At 39.4% G+C, this 20,849-nt stretch overlaps 1 protein-coding gene across 1 annotated transcript; it reads right to left on the bottom strand.

Moving 5' to 3' along the window:
- Nucleotides 1–7,199: 7,199 nt before the first annotated feature.
- On the bottom strand, nt 7,200–20,555 carry LOC114663110 (phe13-bombesin receptor-like). Its single transcript, XM_028816869.2, has 3 exons — nt 19,831–20,555; nt 9,161–9,512; nt 7,200–7,726 (listed from the first exon to the last, which is right to left on the bottom strand). Exons 1-3 carry the CDS (start codon nt 20,259–20,261, stop codon nt 7,343–7,345), a joined length of 1,167 nt encoding a protein of 388 aa, XP_028672702.1. The 5' UTR covers nt 20,262–20,555; the 3' UTR covers nt 7,200–7,342.
- Nucleotides 20,556–20,849: the final 294 nt, after the last annotated feature.

Raw genomic sequence — 20,849 nt, 5'->3', positions numbered from 1 at the left:
TCTGAAATGTTGATTGAGAGATCCTTTACCCAATGTACTCTGGGATCGTTGAAAGGAAGGGACTTTAAAATGTTTTTATATATTATAGAAATGCTGTCTGAGTCCTCCAGACTGATCAGTATTTTTTCCGGAACAGAAATAGGTGGGAGGTGAGGAAAATTGGGCAGGTTTTGTTTAGCAAAGTTTCTGATATGGAGGTAGTGAAAGAAATGTGTTGCTGGAAAGTAAAATTTGGATTGTAATTGTTTGTAGGATGCGAAGACATTGTCTATGTACAGATGTCTAAGTGATTTAATCCCAAATGTTTTCCAAACATTAAATCTGCGTATGTTTGAGGTGGTGGAAAAAGGTGGTTATCGTGTAAAGGTGTCACAGATAAAAACTTCTCTATCTTGAAGTACTTCCTACATTGGTTCCATATTCTGAGTGAATGAAGCACAATTGGGTTGTTAGTATATTGGCAATGACTTGTACTTATTGGGGTACAAAGCAAGGAATATAAAGAAGTGCTTCAGGATTTGTATTTCTATTTGTGTCAATATCCAGATTTTTATAGCTTGTATATTTGTCACCCAGTAATACAGTACAACTGAAAGTTAGGTAGAGCTATGCCACATTCTGTCTTAGGTCATTGTAGGGTCATCCTTTGGACACGTGAATGTTTTGAATTCCAAATAAATGAGGTTGTGATTGAGTCTAACTTCTTAAAAAATTACTTATTGATGTATATTGGAATTCTTTGAGATAGAAAAAGAAGCTTAGGAAGGATATTCATCTTGACCGTGTTATTTCTGTCAATTAAAGTGAGATGAAGGATAGACCATCTATGCAAGTCTTGCTTAAATTTTTCCATGCAGACAGAAAACGTTTGTTGATAAAGAACTTGTGATGTTTACCCCTGGGTATTTAAACTGATCTGCTAAAAGGGAAGGTGTCCAATCTAATATTGTGCACTTGAGAGTTCACTGGAAAGAACACAATTTTACTCAAATTAATTCTGAGACCAGAAATCTTTTGAAATTATGCTAGTGCTGTTAGGACTGCAGGCACAGTATTTTGTGGATCTGATATATATAGTACCATATCATCAGATTATAGTGAAATTTTCTGTTCAAGTCCTTCTCTGATAATCCCCTTTATCTCATAAGCATTTTCAAAGTGAACTGCCAGTGGCTCAATGGCAATTGCAAAAAGCAGTGGTAATAAGGGGCATCCTTATCTAGTACCACATTCTAGTTTGAAGTAGTCTGAATTAATGTTAATACAAACTGAAGCTTCTGGACTGGTATACAGTAGTTTGATCCATGCACATATGTTCGGGCCAAACCCAAATTTCTCCAATGTAGTAAAGATGTAGTTCCATTCAACCATATCAAATGTTTTTTCTGCATCCATGATAATAATACCTCCAGGGCGTTACACTTATTGGGTGAATAAATTACATTAAACAGGCGTCGAAGACTGAAAGGTACGTGTCTGCCTTTAATAAATCCAGCTTGGTCTTGTGATATTACCAAAGGAAGCACTACCACTACCTTTTAGCTAGGACTTAGGAAAGTATCTTAACATCATTATTCAGAAGTGAGATTGGTCTGTATGATGCAAATTGTAATGTCTTTATTTTGCTTAGGAAAGATGGTAATTAATGCTTGGTGAAAAGTGTAATATAGAATTTTATTGTCTCAAGCTTCTGTAAATTTTGCTAATAAAAGGGAACCTAACTTATTGAGAATTTTTTATAAAGTCCGGCAGGGTAGCCATCAGGGCCTGCTGCTTTCTTACTCTGAAGTCAGTTTATAGCATCTAGTAATTCTGAGAGTGCCAGAGGTTTGTCCAGTTCCTCTGCACTGAGCGTATCTACTTGTAGTATCTGTAATGCATCCAAAATAACATTAGGTTTAAACTGACTTATAGTAGTCTCTAAATTTTTGCATTATATTTTTATAGTCAATGATTTTGTCTCCATCTGTGTTGGTAATTGTTGGTATTGCATTGCGAACTTCCTGCTTGTGGATTTGTTGAGCTAGGATCTTATTAGTCTTCTATCCGTGTTCAAGTAATGATGTCTTGATTTAAAAATGAGTTATTCTGTTTCTTTAGTTGTCAAGTGGTTGAGTTCTGTATGCAGAGCCTGTCTTTTCCTATAAAGTGCCTCATTTGGACACCTGGCATGTTCTTGATCTATTCTGGTAATTTTACTGATTAGCTCTGATGCCTTCTTGGTTTCTGACATATTTTTGTGGGAAAGATATGAAATAATCTATCCTCTTAAGAAAGCCTTCAAAGTTTCTCAGAGTATTCCTGCAGAGACCTCTGAGGAGAAGTTTGTCTCTAAAAAAATCGATTTGCTTGGATATAAATTCTGACAGTTGTCATCTGCTAATAAAGTGGTTTAAGACACCAGATGATGATTATGTTGGACATAGTGATTTAAGTTCCATGATCAAAGGGGAATGATAGGAGATAACAATAAGTTATTAATTATAGTACTTATAAGATTTAATCCTAGGTAAGAAAGTGTTATATATAAAGAAATAATCAATTCTTGAGTAACAGTGATGTACTGGTGAGTAGAAGGAAAATGCTTTTGAGTTTGGGTTTAATAATCTCCAGGGATCTGATAAGTTTTAATTGGTTAAAAACTGTTGTTTTTGCAGTGACACATATCATCGACCCTGTGGCAGGAGACCTATCTAGGTCTAGATTTAAAACACAATTAAAGTCACCAGTCATTATAATTTTATGAGTTGGGAATAGATGCAAATATGTTTTGGATGAAGTCCCTATCATCCATATTGGGTGCATAGATATTTATCAAATCACTTTACAGTTAAATAAATTACCCATGACGATCACATATCACCCTTCAGGATCAGATACTACATCTGATACTACAAATGACATTGTTCTATGTATAAGAATTCCCACACCTCCAGTTTTCTTTGTAAAGTTGGAATTGAACATTTGGCCAGTCCAGTCTCTGTGTACCCAAAACTGATTCTTCCTTAACAAGTGGGTCTCCTGTAAAAATACTATTTTAGCATTTAAACCTGAGAATATTTTCTTTCTTTTTAATTAGTGATTGAGACCTTTAACATTCTAGCTCACAAAGTTAACTGTTTGGTCATGGAGACATTGCTTCTGAACTTTTGTTGACATTTTGTAGTCTTAAAACATGGATATATCCCCATGTTTTGCACTGGAAGAAACTCCATTCACAGCAGATAGATTATATCTGGTTTTAAGTATGGATGATGTGGGCTCCATAAGGTCTCCTGCATTGTATTGCATAGGACTTTTTCTCCTCTTTCTTGAGCATGAGAACAGACAAAAGCAATTTAGTCTAACCAGCTTGGAGATGGGCCTACTCTCTATATTTCTTATGGCCATGTCTAATTACAGAGGAATTAAATATATTATTACATTGAGTGATTTTGTGTATATACTGTAGCTCTTATAATCTGAAGTGCCCAGTCACTTTAATTTAATTTACTGCCTCATATTCTATATGAAAGAACATATATGTCATTGCATTGATTTCTGTTTAAATTCCAGAATGAAGCTATTTCATAAGCATTTAGGAAGTCTGTCAAAGGCAGAGTTCCATTCAGTCCAAGCAGTTTGTTTTTTTCTATCTGATTAACATTTAACCCAGACTCCAGCCAACACGTAAGGTATGAGTGATTGTTCCCCCTTAAGTGTTACCCACCCTTACTTTCCACAAGTGTACTCTCACTTTTGAGCTGTTCAGGTGAACTATTGAATCAAAATGATGAATCTGTTTTCTTTTCTGACATATACTTTACATTTAATGTTATCTTTCCTTTTGTCTGTTGTTGTTTTGCTCCGCATCTATTCTAGAGACCATCTTCACTGCCTAGTCCACTCCATCCGTCTCCTTTCTCACAGCTTATTATAAGCATGCAATCAAATTTAATAACTCTTTCTGTTAAACAAATCTCACTTAATTCAAGCAGAATAATTAAGTCAGGTGTTACATACTAAATAAATGTAATTTCCCCAACAGCACAGCTGCTGTGTGTACAATGTACTGTACACTGCCTTCAGTGTTAACTCTTTCAGTCTTGTGTGTTATGTTTTAACATTTGGATTCACAAAAGGTGTACATTTGAATAAAAGTCAGTTTTTATACTATTTTCATGCAAAACAGATAATTTATTTCTCATATATAGCACATTATACATCATGTTATCTGTATTTAACTTTTTTTTATTGAATTGATATTTATTGAATATCTGCCATTAATACTGAAACCAATGCTTAAGTAGACATAGAGCAGTTTCATTATGGAAGACCTGCAAATCATGCATCAAAAACACCCAGTTGTTTTATTTAATTCTGAACATCTGTTGTAGCCTAACAGCAGGTTCAAAAATTCTATTGCTGGACTGATCTCTGAGACACACCACAGATAACTATTTGTGGTGAAGATGAAAAGCTGGCTACATTGTACCTCCATTACTTGCAGTATTTCATCAAAGAGACACATAAAATCTACTTTTGGTCTCATGACAAGGGCTGTACAACAAACTAAAGCCATGACTATTTGAAAAGCTGTCGGTCCTTATGACAGGACTGTGTGCTACAACTCTATTGTTAATCAGTGGGCTTGGCACACTTCAAAAAGCACACAGGTAAAGACACATTATAAGATGCACATTTCAAACCATGTCACTTTTTACAACACAATATTTAAATATAGAATATAAATGTATACAGATTGATTGTATCACCTTCAAAGAAGCATTTACCTGCTCCTGAAAGGGATACTCCACCTACAAAATGTTAAAAAATGGTAATTTTTTATATGTTGTTTACGAATTTAGTTTGCAGTGATGGTCTAAAAAAAGTTTTAATCCCATGTTTTCATGCACAACTGAGATAACAAAGTTTCTGATATGATAAGAGTCTATGGTGACTAATCCTCTTTAATAAAACCCCTGTGTGCGTCCAGTGTCCGTGTGTGTGTGTCTTCTGGTGAAGTGTGCATGCGCAGGACACGATGCGACGCTTCAAAGCAGATGCTTCAAAGGCTGCCTGATGCGTCACACAAGACAGAGAGGGCGAGACCTATAAAATATCGCGCGGCCAATCCAATCAGATTTCTGGAAATGAGGTAAGACTTAAAACAAAAGGCACGAAAAATCCAATCGTGTACTGAGACGCAGAGACCAGCTTCCCCAAAGAGGTGGGATTAGTGTTTGTGGTTGTGCAAGTGTTCACTCTGAGGATGTCAGATTTCCGATTAAGAAGCCTGGCCCATTAAAGTGTAAAGTGTCAATCATTGAAGGGGTTTTCCTAAATATGCGAATTTTCATGATATTACAATAGGATGACTTTTAAAAGTAGATTTATTTTCACGCACATAAAATCCGTTGCTGGGGAGATGCCACACATACAATAATCAGCTGCACGCCAGCACAGATTAAAATACTTGCTGGGGAACTGCACAGTACTTGCTGGAGAGACGCAACAAGCATGATTATAAACTACATGCCACACATTACATCAGTTGCTTGGGAGAATCTGCTGATTGCCCACTGTTGTGACAGAAAATTAAACGCATATTACGGAAAAATGCACACAATACAGTGATGCATATTACAGCCACATACAAGCCAGTATTACTGTAACAGAAAATATTACGAATAGATCTATAGAAGAACAGGAAAATGAGCGTAAAGAAAATTCTCAAAGAGAATGCACTACTGTTCTAGCGCCCGTTATTGTAACGAGCTTAATGTCTAATGTTAGATAAAATCCTTGAAAAAATCTCACATTACTTGCATCACTTAATCCACATGTCAATTAATCTAGTCATATGCTCTCAATGTCCTAAACACATTGTTATATAAAGCACATCTGGAAAACTTTCTGTTGAATGAAAATGGAGCATGCTCAAATGTGAACAAACATTTGAATTGTAGAAATTACACATTTAATTTATATCTATAATACCTTGGGATAGGAACTGCATGGGTGAATTGGCCTTCTGCTTGTTGAAGGATCTTGGATATACATAAGTATGAGGGAAATTCACTTCCTGATAATGTTTTCACTTGTGTTTTTTTAACTTTTAATATTTATTTGTACATGTCTCTCAGTGAACGTTTTTGTTGATATCACGTGAAGCACAATATTAGCCAGAAGGAGAGGCAGGTCTTCATTTCAAGTGCTTGGCTGCAACTGAGCATATTTCATTTTCATTCACATGAGCATTTTCTGGAAGTGGTTTATTTAATAATGTTTTAACCCAGGTGTTTGGGACGTTGTGAGCATACAATACGATAGATGACTTGATATGTGGGTTATGCAATGCAAGTAACGTAAGATTTTTTTTATATTATTTGCTGTTGTCCAACATTGGTCACCATTGCCCCCTATTATATCAGAATCTTTGTTATATCTGTTCTGCATGAAAATGTGAGATTAATTTTGTTCTCGCCTATCACTACAAAACAACATGGAGTAATATATTAAAAAATGCCATTTTTGGGTGGAGTGTTTCTTTAATACAATCTTGAAATTCTGCTATTCTAGAAAAAGCACTCTCAAAATTGTAACATGTAAACAGGCTAACACCTGAAATCAAGAAATTAATCTTTGGTAAATGCATGCCATTCAACATAGGACAGGCAATGAGTTAGATGTAATAAGTCCATTAATAACAACAAATACATGAAACTAATGGTCTAGGACCAGCTTCATACCAGTAAGATACTACAGATATTTTCACAAAGTAATGCTATCTTTTATACAAGGATGACTGCAAAGCATACTGTATGTTCCCATCAGATAAATATGAAAGTTTAAACTTTCACAGTATGGCTGCAGGTGTCAATTGATGAACTAGCATGTTGTCCATGGCTGGCTGGAGCCAATGCTATTGAGACTTGCACCAGTTCTCCATGCTTAAATGTATTAGAAAATTAATACATGGATGGAGTTTCACAGGATAGTAATTCTGACATTTGTTCAATCTTGAGCTAGCATTTATGTGCGAAAGGAGCTAACATGTTATCTTGGGAAGGTCACTTGACCTACATCTACTTCAATTTGGGGTTGTCAGATTGTTTAACTGTGTTTGCCTAAACTAACTCAAAAAAGTAAAATCTGGAAAATATTAAAACTTTGTTATACATTTTCTTTTATTTTGTTTCTTTTTTTTCATCCGCTTTAAATAATCATCCATTCCTGGTGATTTCATTTGCAGTATTTTATTGTTACAAGTTTTGGATTTAAAAAAAGTGATATTTCTTTGCAGGGCATTCATAAAGAGAAATTTTCCTGTCCTTCTTTTTCAATAAAATTTAAAGTGATTTCAGTCAGCAATTTCAGTTTTTGGACTCCCATCACCTTTGCCTTCAGACAGGCATCTAGTTGCCATTGTGATCCCTGTGTTGCTGGTGACAAAGGTATTGCGATGAATTTTTTTCTGCTGTTGGCACATCCAGCAAAGATGGTGGTTAAAATGCTTGCGGAAAGACTTGCTGAGGCAATAGAGAGCAAAGGGATTGACAACTGAGCTGCTGAAGGCCAGGGCACGAGAAACAAAAGTAGCTAGCAGATGACCTAAGGAGGAATCCACCAAGGAATGGTATGTGAAGGAGCGGTAAAGGTATAAGACGTGATTTGGCAACCAGCAGATGGCAAAAAGGAAGACAAGCACCAACACCATCTTAGCCAAGCGCTTCCGAGCTTCTACCTGGAACACAACAATAGAGAAAACAATTTTAGCCTAAATCAAATGAAGGAAAAAAATAATGCAAAACTCTTAAACCACTGCTGAATTGAACTAACTTGTTTAATCTACATGTAGTGGGGACAGAAGGCCAATCCAATTTTATAATAATAATCAGTATAAAAGACCTGCAAGATTCAGACTTTAAGTGGATTTTTGTGATGGATGTACTTGTAAAACACACAAGACATACCATAGTAGAAGATAAAGGTTGTTTTAACCTGAAAGTAAAAAAAGTGAGGATGCAGATTATCCTTGTAGGACAAAGTGGGCATTAGCCATTTTACTAGGCAAGACAGTAGATTTAACAGGGATACAGAAAACCGGATGCAACCTCACTTGCATTCCAAAATGAACATTAAAGTAAATGGCTGAACAGCAGCCTTCTTGATTCTTTGGCTCTGGCCTGGTGTGATGGACAAAATAACACACATATAATCAGGCACTGGATCTATAACTGGAAGGCACCTTGATCTAATAACTAGAGTCTGTACTTTCCTTCAAAACCTGGTGCGTTCATCTCTTCTGTCTCTTTTGGGGAGCTAAAGCTGCCATGCCACTCTTTTTGAGGTGGGCAACCACCCACTCTCTGTGAAGCAAGTTTCCTAAGAGCCTTGAGGCTGGATGCTCCTTAACTAGTTCTAAGATCCACTTTTCTAAGCCAAGCTTAGTGCCATTGACTGAGCCCTGTCTGAGAAGACTGAGAAGCAGCATTACTTCAAGAAGAGAACTTCAGTGCCTACGTTCTTATGCCTGAAAGAGTGATGCTTTTCCCTAGGAAATTACAGAGGACACAACAAACTGCTTAACAGCTAGCTAAGGAAGAAAATGTCACACCACACCACAGACAAGACAATGTAGCAAACAAGAGTGTACTCAAACACAAGCAGAGTTCTGCACTTGAATCCAGAGCATTGATATACAAATCCACACAGCATCGGACATCATCCTTAAAGCCTTGGTATCAAAAAATTGTTTATCTGTCAGTAGTCAGTTACTTTAGCTAGTTTGATGCCATCCAAAATGGTTCACAAACAGCAGTCTATTAACCAAATAAAAACATATGCCAAACTTGAGCGGCCCATGTATAGAACTATAGTGTTTTAGGCCTTAGTCTATTTCTTGTATAATTAATTGAGCATGTTTAAAATATGTAGATCTCCAACTAACCTCAGCACCAGAAATGAGTAATTAAACACAAAAGGCTTTGTCCTGCATCCTTGAACTGAATAAGCAGTTTAGAAATTGATGTATTAATGAAGAAACAAGGTCTAAGAATAAATACGGATGAATATACATAATACAGATTGCTGTAAACAAATCTAATAGAGTTACTAATAATAATTTCATTTACAGTATTTAAATAAATCACTTTCCATGAAGTTGGCCTCATCCTACCTGTTTACACAGATTGTAGTGCTCCTCTCCTGGCATGTCACATGCACTTTGGATCAGTTTCCTGGCAATCAGGGCATAAAAAACTGAACTGATGGAGAGTGGCAAGAGATAGAAGATGAGAAAACAGCTCAAAGAGTGCACTTCCACAAGCACTTTGTCTGTCACTGGGTAAGGGGCACATGTTTCAAATGTAGTATTGCTTCCAGGGACAGAGAAAGAATAGAGATCTGAGAACACAGCTTCAGGAATAGCAAGCAGCATGGACACCACCCACACTAAGCCACCTTTACAGCATGTCTTCAGCACAGCATCTGCACCCTGACGGTCCATTGGTCGAACAATCGCCCGGTACCTAGAATTAGAGAGTTTAAACAATAATATTCAGACACAGATATCAGGATTTCCCATGATTTTTAAAATACCTGTAATCGAATGATTATTTTTTTATAATATATAAATTAGTAAAATAATAAAGTTAAAGAAAGTCTGGCACATAAATTGTTCTTTTGCCAGTTGTAGTTGCTGTATGCTTGCAAGTGCTAAATATTCAGATTCTAAGAATTCATCCCACTTTACAGAATACTGCAAAAATGTTAATATTATTAGACTGAAAGTACCTCTACCTATCTTCTCAGAAACACCCCTTGCCAAGGACCTAGCCGTGTCCCTTGATGCGAAACTCCAGATTAGTGCTCCACTTGATAGAACCCACCACGCCTGTAACCAAGTCCATCCACACTCAAATCTCCCTGCGGCCCCCAAAAGAGATGATGCTCTCTCTCTCCCTCTATTGTCAGACACATGAGCATAGGGAGCATTTTATGGGCTTATGCCGGGTTAGTACAAGGAAGGAACTGATTGTGACACCACCACTAACTTTCGTTTCGTCTGCTTCCCAAGAGCTGAGGAAGAGAAACAGTGGGACTATCTCAAATGTCACATCCTGTGCCCATGAAAACCCACTACTTCTGATCAATATGGTATTAAACTGAAGACTCCACATTCATACTCGGCATTCATAATTTGACACGGAGCTCCACGTCTCTGAAATCTTTTGCTTTGTTTTGCTACAGCAGCATTACACTGAACCTTGTTAAGTACATTTGTGCTAACTAATTAGCATCCTTTATATATCTAAATTAAACAGGACATGCTCTGGGACCCAAATCTTCCTTCTTTTGTCCTTTGTTTACTTTCATTATAGTATATAGAGTATATGCCTATACACACATGTATACTTTCTCAAAATCATTTAATTCAACTTACATTACGGCAGGCAAGGGCCAATCCCAGCATCACCGGGTACAAGATACATATATCGTATATTACACACACACACATTCATAGAATGGCAATGTCAGTAGTTTATAAACCACTGCTGTATCCCAGGTTGTGTGCCCAAGGGGAAGACAGATCATATTAAATATTTAGAGATTATACAGAGTAAAATGCTACAAAGATGCATAAGGTTAAAAACAAATAAATTACAGTTTATCTGTAAAAAGTCCTTTAAGACGTTAGTGGTTACCTCTGGAAAACATTAACCGTTTTTTTTAAAGATCACCATAATCTGTAATTACTTGAATGCTAACTAAATCATTGTCATTTCAATAAAAATGAGGCAGTGTCAATCCTGGTAAATTTGATGGATGAAATGCTATTGGATATTTATAATGGATTATCCATAGTAAACACCATGTTTAGACATGGTTGCTCGTAAGTGTACCTGGTAGAAATAAAGGCCATGGAAAATGACTTCTGGGAGCCTTAAAGAAGTTTTGGCATACAGTTTTACTGCATGATCAGCCTAATCTCTGCAAATGTTGAGAAACTTTGATGGGGATATTATTGGGCAGTTGAAGTACCTGGTAGAACTGTGCCCACAGCTGCATTTGAAGTGTGGTTCGTTTATACAGACCCATGCAATCTGGTCAGAAATGTTGAAAACACTAGATATTGTATGAATGCCATGACTGGAAGACTCTTCAATACTGAGTTCATAGTTGCGAGATTGGGAGGTTTCACACTCAGTTTTGCTAGTTTTAAATCAGTCGTGCATGGAAAGAATGAGTTGGGCGAGACTCTTCATTCTGGTGAAGGCTATCCAGCAGAAACATTGAGGTTCTTACTTTTTTCCTTTTCAACATGAAATTAACCTTTAAGCTTTAACTTTTTTCCCTTGCTGATGCCTCCTGACACAGCCCTTCACTAACGTTCTATTCTGTTATGTCACATGAAAGAAAAAAAATGCAACTCATATTGACAAACGGGCTCTTGTTGCATTTTGTTTTGTTTTGTTTTTTTCTGTCGTTTTTATATTTATTTAAAGAAGTCCACTTAAAGGCTTCACTTTGTATTGCTCTCAAAATATAACTACCCTGTCCCAAAAACTCATGCAAATTAAGTAACAATTGACCAATCACAGGAGTAAAGTTCACTGAAGTTTGTAGTTTGTGATGGGGGATATTTGGTTATCAAAGTGCTTTCTTGAAATGGGTTAACCAATAATGGGAAAGATTTTTGGGACTGGATGGGATTTTCTCTGTTATTGGGCTACAAAGTTCCTTTCAGATCTGGCAATGCAGATTTTGTTGTAGATGGAGACAGTAATTGACAGTGGCAAACTACTCCCCCATTTATAAGTAATAAAACCTTTTTTTTATAGTTTTATTAAATCAGTATTAACTGCAAGAACTATTAAGAAGGACTATCTTAAACATATTTTGATAGACCATGAGATAGGCCAAGCAATTATATCATAAAATGATATGTTTTAGCTATATACATTCCATGTATTTCTGCAAGACAACCATATAACTGATGCATCAGATTCTTCAATAAGTAAGGCAAATCATAAAACTATAGTTATTTTCAATAAATGTATAGATCCCCTCCTCGAACCGCCACCTTATCGTGGTAGAGGGGTTTGCGTGTCCCAATGATACTAGGAGCTCTGTTGTCCAGGGCTTTATGCCCCTGGTAGGGCCACCCAAGGCAAACTGGTCCTAGGTGAGGGATGAGACAAAGTGCGGTTCAACAGACCTCCTATGACGAATAAAAAATTTGGACGGCGTTTTCCCTCGCCCGGACGTGGGTCACCAGGGCCCCCCCCTGGAGCCAGGCCTGGAGGTGGGGCTCGATGGCGAGCGCCTGGTGGCCGGGCTTGCACCCATGGGGCTCGGCCGGGCACAGCCCGAAGAGGCAACGTGGGTCCCCCTTCCCATGGGCTCACCACCTATGGGAGGGGCCAAGGAGGTTGGGTGCAGTGTGAGTTGGGTGGTGGTCGAAGGCGGGGACCTTAGCGGTCCAATCCTCGGCTACAGAAGCTGGCTCTTGGGACGTGGAATGTCACCTCTCTGAAGGGGAAGGAGCCTGAGCTTGTGCATGAGGTTGAGAGGTTCCGGCTAGATATAGTCGGGCTCACCTCAACGCACAGCTTGGACTCTGGAACCAATCTCCTTGAGAGGGGCTGGACTCTCTACCACTCTGGAGTTGCCCCCGGTGAGAGGCGCCGAGCGGGTGTGGGTATACTTATTGCCCCCCGACTTGGAGCCTGTACATTGGGGTTTACCCCGGTAGACGAGAGGGTAGCCTCCCTCCGCCTTCGGGTGGGGGGACGGGTCCTAACTGTTGTTTGTGCGTATGCACCGAACAGCAGTTCAGAGTACCCACCCTTTTTGGAGTCCCTGGAGGGTGTGCTAGAGGGCATACCTTCTGGGGACTCCCTCGTACTGCTGGGGGACTTCAATGCTCACGTGGGCAATGACAGTGAGACCTGGAAGGGCGTGATTGGGAGGAATGGCCCCCCCGATCAGAACCCAAGTGGTGTTTTGTTATTGGACTTCTGTGCTCGTCACGGATTGTCCATAACAAACACCATGTTCAAGCATAGGGGTGTTCATATGTGCACTTGGCACCAGGACACCCTAGGCCTCAGTTCGATGATCGACTTTGTGGTCGTGTCGTCGGACTTGCGGCCACATGTCTTGGACACTCGGGTGAAGAGAGGGGCGGAGCTATCAACTGATCACCACCTGGTGGTGAGTTGGCTTCGATGGTGGGGGAGGATGCCGGTCAGGCCTGGTAGGCCCAAACGTGTTGTGAGGGTCTGCTGGGAACGTCTGGCAGAGCCCCCTGTCAGAAGTAGCTTCAACTCCCACCTCCGGCAGAACTTCGACCATGTCCCGAGGGAGGTGGGGGACATTGAGTCCGAATGGGCCATGTTCCGTGCCTCTATTGTTGAGGCAGCTGACCGGAGCTGTGGCAGTAAGGTGGTCGGTGCCTGTCGTGGCGGCAATCCCCGAACCCGTTGGTGGACACCGGCGGTGAGGGATGCCGTCAAGCTGAAGAAGGAGTCCTACCGGTCCCTTTTGTCCTGTGGAACTCTGGAGGCAGCTAATAGGTACCGGCAGGCCAAGCGGAATGCAGCTTCGGTGGTTGCTGAGGCAAAAACTCGGGCATGGGAGGAGTTTGGGGAGGCCATGGAGAACGACTTTCGGACGGCTTCGAGGAGATTCTGGTCCACCGTCCGGCGTCTCAGGAGGGGGAAACAGTGCAGTGTCAACACTGTATATGGTGGGGATGGTGCGCTGCTGACCTCGACTTGGGACGTTGTGGGTCGGTGGGGGGAGTACTTCGAAGACCTCCTCAATCCCAATAACATGCCTTCCAGTGAGGAAGCAGAGCCTGGGGACTCGGAGGTGGGCTTCCCCATCTCTGGGACTGAGGTCACCGAGGTGGTCAAAAAACTCCTTGGTGGCAGGGCCCCGGGGGTGGATGAGATACACCCGGAGTTCCTCAAGGCTCTAGATGTTGTAGGGCTGTCTTGGTTGACACGTCTCTACAACATCGCATGGACATCAGGGACAGTGCCTCTGGATTGGCAGACTGGGGTGGTGGTCCCCCTCTTTAAGAAGGGGGACCGGAGGGTGTGTTCCAACTACAGAGGGATCACACTCCTCAGCCTCCCTGGAAAAGTCTATTCGGGGGTTCTGGAGAGGAGGGTCCGTCGGATAGTCGAACCTCGGATTCAGGAGGAACAGTGTGGTTTTCGTCCTGGTCGCGGAACAGTGGACCAGCTCTACACCCTTAGCAGAGTCCTGGAGGGTGCATGGGAGTTCGCCCAACCAGTCTACATGTGTTTTGTGGACTTGGAAAAGGCGTTCGACCGTGTTCCTCGGGGGATCCTGTGGGGGGTGCTCCGGGAGTATGGAGTACCGGACCCCCTGATAAGGGCTGTTCGGACCCTGTACAACCAGTGTCAGAGCTTGGTCCGTATTGCCGGCAGTAAGTCGAACCTGTTTCCAGTGAGAGTTGGACTCCGCCAGGGCTGCCCTTTGTCACCGATTCTGTTCATAACTTTTATGGACAGAATTTCTAGGCGCAGCCAGGGTGTTGAGGGGGTCCGGTTTGGTGGACTCACGATTGGGTCACTGCTTTTTGCAGATGATGTTGTCCTGTTTGCTTCATCAGGCCGTGATCTTCAGCTCTGTCTGGATCGGTTCGCAGCTGAGTGTGAAGCGGCTGGGATGGGACTCAGCACCTCCAAATCCAAGACCATGGTCCTCAGTCGGAGAAGGGTGGAGTGCACTCTCAGGGTTGGGAGCGAGATCCTGCCTCAAGTGGAGGAGTTCAAGTATCTCGGGGTCTTGTTCACGAGTGAGGGAAGAATGGAGCGTGAGATCGACAGGCGGATCGGTGCGGCGTCCGCAGTGATGCGGGCTCTGCATCGGTCTGTCGTGGTGAAAAAGGAGCTGAGCCATAAGGCAAAGCTCTCAATTTACCGGTCGATCTATGTTCCTACCCTCACCTATGGTCATGAGCTATGGGTAGTGACCGAAAGAACGAGATCGCGAATACAAGCGGCTGAAATGAGTTTCCTCCGCAGGGTGTCTGGGCTCTCCCTTAAAGATAGGGTGAGAAGCTCAGTCATCCGGGAGGGGCTCAGAGTAGAGCCACTGCTCTTCCGCATCGAGAGGAGTCAGATGAGGTGGCTTGGGCATCTGATCAGGATGCCTCCTGGACACCTCCCTGGTGAGGTGTTCCGGGCACATCCAACCGGGAGGAGGCCCCAGGGAAGACCCAGGACACGCTGGAGGGACTATGTCTCCCGGCTGGCCTGGGAACGCCTCGGGATTCTCCCGGAAGAGCTAGAAGAAGTGGCCGGGGAGAGGGAAGTCTGGGCATCTCTGCTCAAGCTGCTGCCCCCGCGACCCGACCTCGGATAAGCGGAAGAGAATGGATGGATGGATGGATGGAAATGTATAGATTACAGTATCTCATGTAGAAGCCACATGACTTTGTTCAATGCCACTCCATCTGCAACAATCACAGCTCTTGTCTTTTGTGTGATTTATTATCTGTAAATGGAAAAATTACTGTGCTTCTGCAGAGAAAATTCACTGGCTTTCCTGACTTTGTCCAAAATCAAGCAACGTGATGTAATATTAAGTTATTGTATTATATTTACTAGGGCCTGCTATGTGTATACAAATACACAAGGAAGATTCGGAGATGTAGATTCCAATCAGAGAATCAGTAGGAGCAGGCATAAATTAGAAGTACTGAGAATAAACTATACACTTATTGTTGTTATAATATTGGAATTAGCAAAAGGAACAATGACCATATGACATTGAAACTATTAAACACTGATTAGCTTAATTATTATTAATATTAAGCACAGACTAGGTGATTAAATAACCCATTTTCCAAATGCCATTCTTTACAATGAAAAAGAAACCAGGAGAAAACATTTTACAAAAATAAGCATAATACTTAAAACCCGAAATTAAGAAAAGAGCAAAAACTTAACCAGCACATTTTTACATTATTCAAGATCAAAGGGATGACTAATCCAAGAAATTTTCAATAATCAAATTCACAATTACATATTAATGGAAGAAATCATCAAAATTACAATCTACAAAAGCTTTCAATATCCCAAGCTTAATTATTTAAAAAATTAACAAAAAACTCACAGAGGAGCTGCCATAACAAATCTTTGCTATAAACAACAATCATCAATAAAAAAAGAAACTTTGCCTAAACTTTAAAAAGAAAAAAAAGTCCAACAGACTGTGAGAAGGGGAGCCAAAGACAAAGAGAAGAACATTCAATGTCTGAGAAACTGATGGCAAAAAATGAATCAAAATTAAATAATTACAAGACATGAGTAAAACTATAATAGAATAATGAACTAACAGACAGATAATTACTGAAAAATAATAAAATTCTAAAAAATACATCTAAATAGAAACTGATAAAAATAGGAGAAAAAAGAGAAAAGACACCAAAAATGAAACAAGACAAAAGTTAGAGTACAGCCACAGTGCAATCCTGACAATTGCCATTAACTTTATCTGTACTTCAAAAAAACAAATGCTACAGGAATGTTTAATAACAAAAAGTGCATTGTTTCATTCAAATGACAGGTTATTAATTGAAGCACTTAATGTCTAGGAATAAAATATCAATACACACATAACAACCTTTGGACTGTCCAACATGTGAGCAAGCCATTTTGTAAAGTGGCAAAAATGGAGGTCCCTGTAATAATACTCTCAACAAAAGAAATTTGATTCATTTAGGCCAAATATTTTCTTCTTTTTGTATAGTTCAGTTTAGTTGTATTACCTTTGCAAGAAATGTTTAATAGTATTTAATGAAGTTAAGAAAATGGTCAACATAAGAGAATATTATGCCAGTACAAACGAATGCCTTTCACACTGAGCAGAATAAATCTCTAAAATCTCTTCAGTTGTGGATTGGGACAGAAACAAACATTTTAAATGTTAATATATTCTGTTTTAACCATTTCTATCCTTAAACAGAATGTCAATTTTGCGACCCCCGTCCCTCATTATTTCTCATCTTGGGCCTTCCACTGGCATAGCTCCTTAGGTTGTTGCTTAGCTCACTTATACCAAGAACTGGCTCTGAAAATAATAATAGACAATGGGACGTTCACCTAAGTTCTCAGAGTGTACAGCCTTCGTTTTAACAGAAGCCATTTCAAAAATATAACTAAACAAATAATTATTAGTAGTTAAAATGAAGGCAACCTTTGGTAAGCAATCTAATTTGCCAAAGTGAATCCACTGAAATCTGTGTTGATGCTTTGTAAACAGATGACTTGAAAAGGTTAAAATAATCTTTAAATGTGTAAAAAATGTTATTGCATTTCAAAACCCCACGTTTCCATTGAATTCTAGCAGAGAAGACAATTATGAGATTTATTTTAATCAATACAATCACAAACATTCTCTGCAAGTCGAACCACCATAAAATATTATTATTCGTAGGGACTGTCAGTGTTAATCCCTGGTAAGGTTTTAATCCGGACAAATGTCAATTTATTAGACTCCAGAAATGCACTAAAGGTTGCTATTTTTAAAATGCCGTTTAAATATGCTGCACAATCAGCAATATAACACAGTAAATGTATTGATATGAATTTGGCATTGAATTAATCAATAAAATAAAACTGACACTGTTTCATGAATTACTATTCATTCGGCAGCCTTAATAAATATCTAGTATGAGACATAAAATACTGTTCTCCTTACTGCTGAGTATGATAAATTATATTATCGATATACAGATCTTCAAACTGAAAAAGTTCACCCTTGCTCATCAAAAAGTTCTATTTACAAACTAAATTTATACTCAAAACTAAAGCATTTGCAAACACTAATAAAAGTGAATGTTTCAGTTTTCTATATAGTTATTGTCTAATAGACACTAGATTTTTTCATCATACAATTCAGCATTATACCTAAATCCATTTTTAGATCTCCATTGCAATTGCAATCGGTCGATATTCTGATGCTAGTGGACTTCTTTCACTATTATATACTGGAAGGAAGTTTTTTGGGCTTTACATACTGTATCAATGATTTACATATGCTGTTAGAATTATGTATGTAAAATATTGTTATTGATAAACAAATCATATATGCAGTGCTTTACATATCTAAAATCAATAAGGATATGATACCTACATTGTTCAGAATAACTATGTTATAAGCAAGGAGCAACCTTAATTTTTAAGTATGTTTGTCAACAGTTTTGACAGATCACAATCTATAAATATATGTTTTCCAAATAATAATAATAGTGACTAAAGATACAAGATATAATTCAGTTTATTAGAAAATATTGTACAGGTTCAAATGTTTCCTATTTTTAATAAACAATAAACACTGTATTTTATTATTTCTATAGATAGATAGATAGATAGATAGATAGATAGATAGATAGATACTTTATTAATCCCAATGTGAAATTCACATTCTCCAGCAGCAGCATAATGATACAATAAATAATATTAAATTAAAGAATGCTATATTTATCTTCTTTATCTTGGATAGACTTAAGGTTATATAAAACATTACATTGTAATCGAGTTCCATACACAATCTTCAATGTAAGACGATTAAATTTAAACTACATGCCACTGATGAGTGGCGCCCCATTCAGGGTGAGTTCCTGCTTGCCTGCGATTGCACGATGATCGGCTCCATGACCTCGATTACGCGAGCTCAGTAATGAATACAGGAGCAAAACAGTGGGTGGGTGAATGTTAATTTGCCCAATTAAATTTAGTAGTTTGAAAGCTCGTCATATTTTAATATGAGTAATTGGATATTTTTTTTACTTTGTTAAATTATATGTGTGAATTATTGCATTTATTAAAATCCCACACATTAAATTATTACAACGGCAGCATCCTCTGCTTGGCTTGTATCTGTTCTGTCTGTATCTTATTGACGTCGTACACTATTTTGTAAGCCTAATCAAAACTTTGACACATTACTTCTTTTTACTATACACTATGCTTACCCGCCTTTTAAGGCGACCGACTTTTACCCTCAATTTGTGTGCGCTCCATGTGTACATCAGGCATGTAAGTGTAGGGAATGAGAACATCAAAGTGCCCATTCATAACATCTCCCGAAAACCTAAGTTTTTTTTATCCCCTCGAGTGCCTGTCCAAAGTCGTACAATGTCAGCCCGAATCTGTACCGCTAAAGACAGAGTTTCATGCACTAAATAATCTATAGATGAGATAAGCAAGCACCATCTCCCCTGATATTTACTACGCGGTGAGGCATTTGTACTCCATCAACATTAATTATTTCCAGAGACATAATTTTGTCTGTTTTTCCAGCGCATCGCGCACAAAAGCAAGGGAACGATGAGAGCACCAGAACTCTGCTCACATCGCGTCGCTTCGTGCCGCAAGTCGCAAGTAGTAAGTCTATGATAAGCGGAATACCGCTACGCTTTGCACTCACGGGACTGAAGGACAATCCCGACCGCTTTTATATAGTAGAAAGATCTTTAAAAAGCTGTTCACACACAAACCATTTTAAAAAGGAACAGCTAAAACTTTCATACATCCAAATAGTAATCAGAAAATTAAATGGTGGCAAGATTTTTTAATGACGTTTTCCCTTTTTGTAGTCTATATATAAAATTACACATAAATACACACATAGACACACACGTTGACATGTATTTACGGAAAGAAAGAGTAAAAGAAATGCTAACTTTTACAAGACTTTTACCTTTTTTTACTAAAATGTATAATTATTTATTCAGTGTATAGTCTGAGAGCGATTAATCTCGTCATAGTCAATACTGCGAGAAATCAGAGAGCGACTTACCTGTCGGCACTGAGGACTGTTAGCGTAAAGACTGACACGCCGACAGTGGTTAACTGAATGAAGGAGATGATTTTGCATCCTGCTCTACCGAAGAGCCAGGCTTCGGCGAGGTAGCGACTCGCGTCTACCGGCACGCAGGTGAGGAGGAGCAGCAGGTCTCCTACAGCAAGACTGGCGATGAAAATGTTAGGGACTGTCTGCATCGACTTAACGGTGGCAAACACCTTAATAAGCGTTACATTTCCCAAGACGCCAACGATTATAATGATGGTGTATATACTCAAAACTGTGCCAAGGACTACAAATCCAAGCGAGTCGTTATCTGTGGGTTCTCTGCTGCTCGAGCTCAAATTCAACGCAGTGTCTTCAAGTTTCTGGGTGCTTACATTCGGCAGATTCCTCTGATCAGCAGTAGTGTAAGTCTTGTCCATGGTGCTTAAATTGATCGACTCGCCGACCTCGGTGCTTTATTCGGCTTCTTTAAACTTTAGAACAGCGGTCAGAGCGGATTAATGAATATACTATCCTAGGCTGCAGAGAAGGGGCCCCTGTCTGACTGTAGGGGCCCCGACTTGTAGCAAATTGTAGGCATTGGATTAAGTTTTTAACGGCGATTTTATAACTTCTTAAATAAATTGAAGTGCTGTTACTTTACCAATTAACCTTACATTACATGAATGAGTTGGCTATTGGGACTAACTGAACAAACCGCGCCGCTCTCTCTCTTTCTCTCTCTCTCTTCTGTGCAGTTGAGCCACAAAGCTGTGAGACAAAGCTGTGAGATCGAGAAAGAGAGAGAGAGAGGCGTGACGTGATTGGCCACCGTTACCTCCTTCAGCCCCCATTCCAAACACGTGATCGCACTAACATTCTGTCACCTCGCACCGACGCAAACAAGAAAAAAAGCGCGAGAAACGAGTAGACGTGGAAAAATTATTTGTGCATAAATTAGCAATTTAGTTTTAACATATAGCGGTCAGTAAAATGAATTTCATTCACTCCCTCAAGAAAAGTTGACA

Source organism: Erpetoichthys calabaricus, chromosome 12, assembly GCF_900747795.2.
Source record: "Erpetoichthys calabaricus chromosome 12, fErpCal1.3, whole genome shotgun sequence".
NCBI lineage: Eukaryota > Metazoa > Chordata > Cladistia > Polypteriformes > Polypteridae > Erpetoichthys > Erpetoichthys calabaricus.
Note: the sequence above shows the minus strand (reverse complement) of the source record. Positions and strands in the feature narration are given on the sequence as shown.